A 12049-nucleotide genomic window follows, 5' to 3' on the forward strand; every position below is an offset into this window, starting at 1 on the left:
TGGTAAAGCCTAAGGTATATAAAAATATAAGGTATATAACAAATATATATATATTTGTTATATACCTTATATTATATTGCCTTATATATATATATATATAAAGTAAAACTCTTACTAAAATAGTATTATGTAAAATATTACCAAATATAAATAAAATATTTTTTTCGTTATGTGACTATGAACCAACATTGTTTTAAAATAAAAAAAAATTAAATCAATTTATTTTACATTAGTCTAAATAAAATACTTACTAAAATATATTATGTAAAATAAAAAATAATAAGTTAAAAACTAAAATATAATATATTATGTATATTATGTACTTTCCTTTTAAATTATGGTATTTCCCTTTTAAGCCCTAGTTCACCCTAGTTCAGGGATTCTCAAAATTGTATCAAACCAAAATCCAAAATATTTACTTGAAGTACCCCTTCAATTAATTAAGTCAATATTTAAATCATTTTAATAAGTAATTATTAATTTAGCATTTTATTTAGACTGTTTCAAAATAAAGATTTTAAAATAATTTATTAAACATTAATGTTGGTTCATAGTAACATGACATGCAGGTAAACAAAGAAAATATTACATTTATATTTTAAGCATTTTATTTAGACTAATGTAAAAATAAATTATTTTAAAATCTTTATTTAAAACAATGTTGGTTCAGTCATAACGAAAGAATATATTTTATTTATATTTAGTATTATTTTACGTAATACTATTATAATAAGAGACTTACTTTGATGTTTATATATATTTTTGTTGTTTTTTTATACATTAAGCTTTTTATCAAATCACGAACCCCAGTTTGGGAAACCCACGATCATCTGAACATTGACTAAATCAATTCTGCGGTCACAGAAATAATCAGTGACGAATATTAATGTTCCAGGGGGGATTATAAAAGGCAGGTGTACCTCTCTCTGAGAGAGCGAGTCTTCGCCTGAATCACCCCAAGGTCCCAGAGAGCCAGATTCCTGCGCGGGTTTGCCTGTTTGTGACCATAGACCTCAACAGCCATGGCTCCGTCCATCAGAAACTCCAGGAAGTCTTCGGTTACGGCCACTTCCAGAATCTACAGATGAGGAAAGAGATGATGACTAACACAGTTTGTACTGTACATAAAAGGAAAAACAAGAGAGGACAACATGTTTTACTGTAATGTGATAGAGCTCTGCAGGTATGACCTATTATTGTCTGGTTTATATATGAAGAGTTCAGATGCAAAAGCCTCTAAATGCCATTTGAAATTTTCTTCTTTAATGATGATTTTTATCAAACTTGTATATTTATGTTCAGTAATTTCACTTAAATAACAATTAATAGGTAATTATCATTGCCATTTAAGTGAAATTACTGAACTTAAATATACAAGTTTGATAAAAATCATCATTAAAGAAGAAAATTTCAAATGGCATTTAGAGGCTTTTGCATCTGAACTCTTCATATATATATTATATATATATAGGATTTTTGCAGAAAATTAGCTCTGTGACAAACAAGAGTTTAAGAATCTTGCGTGTTTTGTTCACACAGTTTTTAATGAATCCTAAAGCCTACACATAGTAATCTAAAGTTTGGCTATAAACAAACTACAACACCGTCACGTCACCATCACTAAGCAACAAGTTAAATTTAGTTCAATTAAATAGTTTGAGATTTTAAACAGAACATGGCTAGGAAAGCGAAATAGTGAGTGGATGATTTTTCCTGTTCGGCATCAAAAAAAAAAAAATCACAGAGATATTACTGATGTATATTATAGAATAAAACTTAAGCTTATAGGCTTTATGCACATGCACTTTGGGTTTGAAAGCAAAAATCTGAAGGAATGAGTCAAATTATGTGCAATACGCACAATCTAAGCCCTGCACAGCACAAATACTCATATGGAGCAAATGAGTGAAGTGAGTGAGGAGAGGCGGGTGTGTCACTCACTGTCGGAGAGATATCCATATGTATGGAAAAAATCTATTATTTTTGACAACACTACATTGCACTTAGTTTATAATTTCAGAAGCCTTTTTAAAAGACTACAATTGAAATATATTTATATTGTATATACAATTCAACCAGCCAAAATGGCTAGTTAAAGGAGTAGTTCACTTTTCAAAAAACTTTTGCTGATAATTTACTCACCCCCATGTCATCCAAGATGTCCATGTCTTTCTTTCTTCAGTCGAAAAGAAATTAAGGTATTTGATGAAAACATTCCAGGATTTTTCTCCATATAATGGACTTCAATGGGAACCAAACGGTTCAAGGTCAAAAAGACAGTTTCAGTGCAAACTGCAAACTGTTCAAAGGGCTTTAAACGATTCCAGACGATGAATAAGGGTCTTATAAAGCGAAACGATCGCTCATTTAAAAAAATAATAACAAAGTTTAAATTTTATAAGCTCAAATGGTCGCCTTGCCTAAAGTTTTTGTCAAAAGTCAACAACTCCTTTAAAGTCAAGCCAGTCAATCTCCTGCTATATAGTTTTACCACGCCATCTAGATAGTCAGCTTGTGAACAATTTGGTCAAACACAGGCTAATTTCACAGTTTATAAAACATCCAAAATGCTTCAAATGGTTATTCATTTTTGTAAACATGCAATTCTTTAAATGACAAGACAAGGAGAAGTAGCAGTCAGAATCAAAATGATCTCTGACTTTAGAGGGCATTCATGTCCGATTTCTGACTGGGAAACTGGTATTTAGGATAACTTCGTGAGTGTTTTAACCTTGCAGCTGTTGAACAGCACCAGACTCTGTGGCTCTCTGCTGCTGGGAGCGCTCAGCCCGACATCTGGAGCGATGAACACCGGCTCCTGCTGCGCCCAGAAGTGATACTGACAGAACACGAAGTTGGAGAGGTGCTGAGGTAGTCCTGTCGCCTGCAACACCTTGATCTGCAAACAGAAAATGTCCAACACTCAACAAATGATATATTTAATGAATAATAATTGGAGATTTCCTCTCCTAACTGACCATGCACGCAAGTTTGCGTTCTTGCAGCTCGCCGTCAGGACTGATCTCGGAGTCTCCGCCCCCCGTCTCACGCTCCTCCAGTTCTCCACTCAGACACTCGACTTCAACATGAAGACGACCTGCCACCTGCAAACACACAAAACCAGCGCTAGTTCATCACTTCCTTTGAAGTTTGTCAGGACTGTGACGAACGATGCATGAACTTAAAGGGACAGTTCACCTAAAACTGAAAATTAAATTCACTCAACCTCAAGTTGTTCCAAACCGGTTTGAGTTTCTTACGTCCGTTGAACACAAAAGAAGATATTTTGAAGAATGTTGGTAACCAGAGAGTGGATGGTAGCCATTGACTTCAATAATAGGAACAAAAAAAGAAAAATATTATGGAAGTCAATGGCTACCATCCACTCTCTGGTTATCAACATTTTTTTTTTCTTCTGTTGAAAGAAGAAGATATTTTAATATATTTAATGTTGGTGACCATTGGTACCCATTGACTTTGACAAAGAAAAATATTATGGAAGTCAATGGCTACCGTCAACTGTCTGGTCACCAACATTAAATATATTAAAATATCTTCTTCTTTCAACAGAAGAAAAAAAAAAAATCATACAGGGTTTGAACAAATTAAGGGTGAGTAAATGATGACAAAATTTGTATTTTTGGGAGAACGATCCCTTTAAGACAACAAGACACCATGCAAGTGTTTATTTTATTACACTTTAGTGTAGATTTCAATTATAATGAATATCTTTAAAGGTGGTGAGTTTGAGTGAGCTTTAAAAACACCAAACTTTAACAGTTTTATTCTTGTTTATGTTCTGAAGGTTTTTACAGAAGGGTTTGTTCATATTCACAACACATTCGCATGATTTATATATAAAAACATGGTGAAAAAAGTTTTTCTGGCTATTTCTGTATAAAAACATGATGAACAAAATTTTTCTGGCTATTTTCTGATTTATGGAGCGATCAAAATAATTATCCAAAACTCTTTTTTATGTAAAAACCTTTACTATATCAACAAAATGAAACCTATTTTTAACCTTTTATTCTGGAAGTGCATATTTAATTAGTGCCTCATTTCCATATTTAAACATACTGTAACATTTCAGAAAACGTATAATACAAAAAAAAAAAAAACATTTGCAATTCTTAATAAGATCTTCTTAATATTAGTTAGATATTAGATTATATTATATAGTATAGTAGATTATATTATATAATATTAGATTCTTAATATTAGTTAAAGGGGGCATTTTATAAAGTCTTGATTTTAGACTCGTGCTTGAATGTTCATAAAACACATTATTTTCACCATGTTTGACTATTTCAGCTCCTCTCATTTTTTTCCAGACACCTTTCATTTTTTTTATCCTATTCACCTGAGGCGTCTTTCCTTAAGGTATAAAATACGATATGAAATCAATACCCTTTTCTAAACAAAATATCCACATCATAACTCATCTGTTTTGGACATACCTCCCCCTTCTGGTTGATGATGGGCACTGCGTACTGCAGCTTCACGTCGTACAGCAGACAGGACAGGAAAACGTTCGCCACACCGATCAGACTGTGATTCTCCTGCTCGTCGAAGAACGGATCGGCACGCTTGAAGTAGGAACGCATAACCTGAGCACAGACAGCAGGGATGAGATGAACACGTTTAATATCTCCAATAAAACACTCACAAATACAAACACACAATCACACAGGTCATAAAGTTCTCATGTGAGTTGACATACAGGATTGTCCTCGTCAAAGTCCTTCCACTCCTGGTAGAGATCCCTCATGTCCACCAGCCGGTTCTCCATCTTCTCCATGGCCCAGATCTGCTTCCCTTTGCTCTTCCTCCTCACCTCCACCGCCGGCTCGCTGAGAACAGTGTCCCGCTGCAGAACGGAGAACATCAATCTGTATTAAAGCAGCACTTTCACCCTAACCCAGAATTCAACACGGTCCTCTAATGTAAAGTCCAAATCATTCCCTGAACCACTTTCAGTGAAGTTCCATGACTCTTCATGTTTAAAGACTAAACTGATGAAGTATGCTTCAGAATTAAAAATAAAATTCTGTCAGTATTTACTCGTTTTTTTCAAAGTTTAACAGAAATCTTTTGAAACATATATATACTGTATGCATAATGCATGCATGTGCATACAATATGTACTGTACATATTTACAGTATACACACACATTTTATATATATATATATATATATGAAGAGTTCAGATGCAAAAGCCTCTAAATGCCATTTGAAATTTTCTTCTTTAATGATAATTTTTATCAAACTTGTATATTTAAGTTTGGTAATTTCACTTAAATGGCAATGATAATTACCTATTAATTGTTATTTAAGTGAAATTACTGGACTTAAATATACAAGTTTGATAAAAATCATCATTAAAGAAGAAAATTTCATTTGCATCTGATCTCTTCATATATATATATATATATATATATATGAAGAGTTCAGATGCAAAAGCCTCTAAATGCCATTTGAAATTTTCTTCTTTAATGATGATTTTTGTCAAACTTGTATATTTAAGTTCAGTAATTTCACTTAAATAACAATTAATAGGTAATTATCATTGCCATTTAAGTGAAATCACTGAACTTAAATATACAAGCTTGATAAAAATCATCATTAAAGAAGAAAATTTCAAATGGCATTTAGAGGCTTTTGCATCTGAACTCTTCATATATATATATATATATATATATAAATGTGACTGGATAAATGCTTCAACAATCAATCCCATGCGCACACACACACACAGTGTCTGTCCTGACCTTGCGGTTGGCGTTGAGGTTGGCAGCAGGAATCTGCAGAGTGACTTTATATTCGGTTTTCTTGTTGAGCTCTTCGGCGATGAATCCAGCCTCCTGCACCATCAGATTGGCCTTCACGATCTGTTCTCGGAGCTTACGCAGACTTCGGCTCATCAAAGCCTCCCTGAGACCACATGAAGCATGAGATTTACAACACACACACACACACCAAATATTTTCTGTGGATTATAATACAAGTCGAAACGCATTGGCTCCGTTTACATGCACAACTTTTGGACTAAATTCATTACGATGGATGAGTGTTTATGAACGCTAAACATGTCATCGGGTTAATGTGTGCGTTTTTATGTCACAATTTTTTTTTTGGCATGTGCACACTGAACGATTACACAGAGTTTCCTGTTGGTTTAACCCTCTGATGGTCACTTCACGGTCACTTCTGACCGAATAATTTTCTGTTTTGAATTATTAAAAATCACAGCTTCATTGGAAGGTTATGATACTTGGTGACTTTTTTTGTCATTTGGCATGTGAATACAAAAAAAAATTGGTCAAAAATGACCCCCATAGGAAATGAATGGGAAATTGACAAAAACACAAAAATTCACATTTTTTTTTTTTACACATTTTTTAATAAGAAATAGTTTTTGATATTGTTTCAATTATATATTGAAATCCACCAAAAAAAAAAAATGTGTTCATAAACAGCTGAGGAATTCACATGCCTCTCCATACAGAGCTGTACATGCCATCTAGTAGTTACAATATGATTCTACGCTTTTTCTCTATACTGTAACCAGATGGTGCTAATTTTATTCAAAAAATATTTTTTAATTTTTTTAATATTTTCTGAAGGCCTAGACTCTACATTAAAAAAAATAATGCATTAATATTAAAAAAAAAAATATATATATATATATATATATATATATATATATATATTTCCATTGAAAAAATAGACCATAAATATTGCATAAATATTAATAAATTCAATCAAATTGTCTCAAAATACTAAATTAAAAAGAATAAATATTATAGAACAAAAATAAATTGCATTGGTTTTACTGGGATGGAAGAAGTTTCATTTTTAGGCCTCCGGTCACTTCTGACCGGGAAGGCCCAGGACGTGACTCATAAAGGAAGACCATCAGAGGGTTAAATAACATCATATTTATCCATTTCTGGTCGTAATTTGGAGACATTGAGCATATAAAACGGTTGCGCCGTGAGCGATGCTTATATTTATCACGTCATCTGTGGAGGAGAATCCGAAACAAGGACTGGTGGGACGTCGTCCTGCTCCACTTCACAGACGCGAAGTGAAAGGAGAATCACAGACACTCATTTATATGACACAGTCCTTTCAGTTTCGGTTTTCAATCCCATCAACATGTTCTCCAGATCGGATTAGAAAGGAATAAAGCACCCCTTTCAATCGGCTCGATTAACATGTTTACATAAAGGCTTTTCAGTCCGATTGAGACGTCAATCTGATAACTAGCATGTAGCCATTGAGGTAAAGTAGTGTTTCCCACCTCTCCTCGGTCCACTGGCGCAGGCGGTTCTGTGAGGAGGCCGAGCTCACGTGGAGACTCTCGCTGCTGTGATGATGCTGCAGATGAGAGCCCTGCGTCTGCAGCTCTGATGACAGGCGTCTGCGCAGATGGTGCAGTTCCTGCTCGTACATCAGCCGCTGGCGCTCCAGAGCCGAACGCTTCTCCTCCTCATGTCTGCGCTCCAGAGAGTGAAGCACCGACTGCATCGGGTCTGAGAGAGACACACAGACACATTTCACTCATACATTAGTGATGTCAAACGATTCAAATACTTAATCGCATTAATGTCATAGTTAACTCACGATTAATCGCGCATTTTTATCTATTCTAAATGTCTATTGATTTCCAATTATTTTTTTCTCATTTTAATGCTCTTATCAACATGGAAAAGTGGATCGGTTTTTTATTGAAAACAATATTGGCATATAACGTTACTGTGTTCAAATTCACACTAAAATTCTCATATGACAATTGGAAAATGGTGCAAAAGTTCATTTATTTCAGTAATTCAACTTAAAAGTTGAAACTAATATATTATATAGACTCATTACATGCAAAGTGAGAAGCCTTTATTTTTTTTATAATTTTGATGATTATGGATTACAGCTTATGAAAACCCCAAATTCAAAATTAGAATATTGTGAAATAGGGATGGGCAACGATTAATCGCATCCAAAATAAAAGTTTGTGTTTACATAATATATGTGTGTGTATATAATTATTTTGTATATATAAATACCCACACATGCATGTATATATATAAGAAAAATGTGTTATTAATATATCAAATATTTATATATAATATTAATAGTGAATAAATATATATAAAATATATACATGCACATATTTCTTAAATATACACATGCATGTATGGGTATTTATATATACAAATTAATTATACACACTACACACACATATATTATGTAAACACAAACTTTTATTTTGGATGCGATTAATCACGATTAATCGTTGCCCATCCCTATTGTGAAAAGGTTTTCTTATCTGTAAGCCATAATCATCACAATTATAACCATTTTAAAATTATAAAAATAAAGTAAAAAAAAAAAAAAAAACAATTATAAAAATAAAGGCTTGAAATATCTCACTTTGCATGTAATGACTCTATATAATATATTAGCTTTTAAGTTAAATTACTGAAATAAATTAACTTTTGCACCATATTCTAAGTTTTCGAGTTTCACCTGTATGTGTGTGTACTGTGTGTAAACATTTTGTATATATAAATACACACATACGTATATAATTAAGAATTATTTGCATGTATATATATTTATACATCATTTATATTATATAAAAGAAAAAAAATCCTAAATATATACATGCAAATGTCTGTATTTATAACTATACACAGTACACACACATATATTATGTAAACACAAACTTTCATTTTAGATGTGATTAATTGTTGTTGTGTTGTCGGAGCAACATAATCCTTAACCTATTATCAATTTAACCATCATGCAGCGTGACGAAACTGTGACTAAGACTAAAACTAGACTAAATGCCCAGAAAAACTAAAAAAGACATTTGACAAAATGAACACTATTTTAAAACCCTTTCTATTGATTGTGTAACAGATTGTCTGTTAAGTGTCATGTCCCTCACCATTGCTTCCCAGCGCTTTCATCATGACTTCTGTCTGTGCGGACTCAAAACTGAAGCTGGCGTCACTAGAGCCGTGACTGAGACGGTCTACGTCCACATCGACACACTCGGGGTGAAGACCAGCCTTCATCACACACCCTTCCTCATCCTCCACGCCAACACGATACATGTTAGACACGCTGATCCTGAGAAACACAAGAGAAGACAGACGCCAGTCGGTACACACTTTTACACATACTGTAGGTTTTTGACATTGTTTTTTAAAGGTCATTTGAGAGTTTTAATTTTATTAGACACCCAATCTGATCACCTGATCAGAAACTATTAAACCTACAACTCGCACTTGACCAGAGTGTAAATGTGTCTCGCTGACCTGAAGAAGTGGTTGTTTCCCCAGAGGATTCGGTCCCCATGATGCAGCTGGACAGGAGACGAGATGACCGCTCCATTTACACACGTGCTGCACACAGATACACACCGTATATGAATTACCACATGTCCCGTACACATATTCTTACTATCTGTGGCTATGGAGCATATCAATAAGTATCATACAGAACATCAACATTTTAGGTTAAGAGCATATGTAATAGTGTTAATGCAATTAAAGGGTTAGTTCACCCAAAAATGAAAATTCTGTCAGTATTTACTCACCCTCATGTTGTTTCAACCCCGTAAGACCTTCGTTCATCTTCGGAACACAAATTAAGATATTTAAGATATTAAGATCGCTCCTGCATACAGTCCATAGGCTTCTTGAGGGAATGACTCTTGCTGTCCTCGAAAAGTCATTAAAGACATCGTTAAAATAGTCCAAGTGACTACAGGGGCTCAATCTTAAGTTTATCAAACGACGAGAACACTTTTGTGCGCAAAAAAACAACAAAAATAACGACTTTATTTCAACTATTGGTTTATTTCTCCCTCTGCGCGAGTCAGGTTACTAGTTTAATAGCGTAAGCTTCTGTTATTGTACGTCACACGCATCACACACACATGACCAGCGTCGGCCAATAGTGAGCCTACGTGTGACGTAGCTCTACGCAATCACACTACGTTAACTGACTTACAGGCTCATGGAGAAGGAAGTGAATAGTTGAAATAAAGTCATTATTTTTGTTGTTTTTGCGCACAAAAGTGTTCTCGTCGTTTGATAAACTTAAGATTGAGCCCCTGTAGTCACTTGGACTATTTTAACGATGTCTTTGATGACTTTTCGAGGACAGCAAGAGTTATTCCCTCAAGAAGCCTATGGACTGTATGCAGGAGCGATCTTAATATCTTAAATATCTTAATTTGTGTTCCGAAGATGAACGAAGGTCTTACGGGGTTGGAACAACATGAGGGTGAGTAAATACTGACAGAATTTTCATTTTTGGGTGAACTAACCCTTTAATGTAAGTTTACACCCTGCATAAACAATATTTAGTTCATTATTATAGTTTAGTTCATTATAAATATCTAATGTATTTTAATGTGCAGTTGTTATATTCTATTTTATTCTAAATTACAATTTCTTTACAATACCATTACTTAAGAATTATTATGTTTTTTAAAATATTACGACTGTGCAAAGATTAATTGCGATTATTAATATTAATTGCGAAGTTTGTGTTTACATAATATATGTTTGTGTGCGGTGTATAATTATTTTGTATAGGTATATAAATACATATGCATGCATGTATGGATATATTGATATTTATTATATTTAATTCTTTGCACGTAAATACTGTATATATATATATATATATATATATAAATATATAATCTATATTATATATATATATATATATATATATGAATGAAACATTTTCTTTAATATATCTACATTCATGAGTATATTTATGTATACAAAATAATTATACACAGCACACACACATATATTATGTAAACACAAATTTATTTTGCATGCGATTAATCGCAATTAATCCTTGCACAGCCCTTATATATATATATATATATATATATATATATATATATATAAATAAAGTTGCTTTGGCAACCAGCTGAAATAAATAAAACAAATTTAAGTTATAATACATTTTTTTTATTTAAGTTTTTTTCTTCATTGCTTTAGTTTTAGTTAACTATAATAACCCTGTTTGTAATTTTAGACATCATTTATGATGTTTTTTTGTGTGTAAAATCAGTGTGTGTGTGATTACCGAGCGTTTCTCTTCGGGGTGAGCGTGACTCCCGACTCTAGTTTGATGTCTATGACACAATGCTCCGACTGAATCGCCAAACCACACAACTGAATATCCTGAGAGTCCGCAGAGCCCACACGAGTGTGTTCCTGTGCATAAACACACACAAATGGAAGTGCAACCCTTTAAAACATGTTGCTTTCAAATTGAAATCATTACAGCAGATTTAGCATTTATACATGCATATATTGTACATACATTTACATCTGTGAATTGTTGTGAAATAATCAAGCTGAGAAGGTAACACTAATTTCCATTCAATCGTGTCTGTACCTTTAAGTAATACACAAGCAGCTCGTTGAGGGCGGGGTCTGCGTTCAGATTGACCAGGAAACATTTATCATCAATGACTCGGATCCCAGACGACTGCAGAGAAATTCCCAAATTTTCCAGTTGCTTCTGTCGCTCCTAAAGAACCAGATTCAATTCAGAGGACCGAAGCCATTGTGTGATTAGCTGACTGTCCTGAGGAGTTTCATCATTTCTTTAAATACAAAAAAAACCCACAAATCCCCCATTCCCACAATTATAACAAAAGGATCATCACCGTAAAAAATGCAAAAAGTGCATTAGCATCCGCCACCAAGTATTTTTCTCATCGGGATTTCAAAATAGTCTTCGTTAAAGCGTTATAAACCATGAAACCAACCAATCAGTTGAATCATTACATTGCAAACTTTGATTTGAAGCAACAACAAAAAAAAAGAAAATCGAACTAAAACACAAAGGTAAAAAGAACTACAAGCATTGAGAACAGCATAATTGAACTAAGAACAATTAAAAAAATATATAAAACTACTAATTTACAAATGTTTATTATTTTTATATAAAAATTATATTTTAAGTTTATTGCAAAATACGTATAAATATGGGACATAAATATATA

At 33.2% G+C, this 12049-nt stretch overlaps 1 protein-coding gene across 3 annotated transcripts in view; it reads right to left on the reverse strand.

Moving 5' to 3' along the window:
• Positions 1 to 12049, reverse strand: part of kif13bb (kinesin family member 13Bb) — a 41482-nt gene that overhangs the window by 15872 nt on the left and 13561 nt on the right. For all 3 annotated transcript variants that reach the window (XM_039690198.2, XM_039690197.2, XM_039690196.2), the window contains exons 15-25: positions 11437 to 11571; positions 11122 to 11252; positions 9327 to 9413; positions 8954 to 9138; positions 7307 to 7538; positions 5772 to 5934; positions 4724 to 4870; positions 4461 to 4610; positions 2979 to 3104; positions 2732 to 2899; positions 921 to 1078 (exon numbers count right to left, since the gene is read on the reverse strand). In XM_039690198.2, the coding sequence (XP_039546132.2) occupies positions 921 to 1078; positions 2732 to 2899; positions 2979 to 3104; positions 4461 to 4610; positions 4724 to 4870; positions 5772 to 5934; positions 7307 to 7538; positions 8954 to 9138; positions 9327 to 9413; positions 11122 to 11252; positions 11437 to 11571 (1682 nt within the window). The remainder of the gene's footprint in view (positions 1 to 920; positions 1079 to 2731; positions 2900 to 2978; positions 3105 to 4460; positions 4611 to 4723; positions 4871 to 5771; positions 5935 to 7306; positions 7539 to 8953; positions 9139 to 9326; positions 9414 to 11121; positions 11253 to 11436; positions 11572 to 12049) is intronic.

This window comes from Pimephales promelas, chromosome 13 (genome assembly GCF_988280905.1).
Source record: "Pimephales promelas chromosome 13, fPimPro1.hap1.1, whole genome shotgun sequence".
NCBI lineage: Eukaryota > Metazoa > Chordata > Actinopteri > Cypriniformes > Leuciscidae > Pimephales > Pimephales promelas.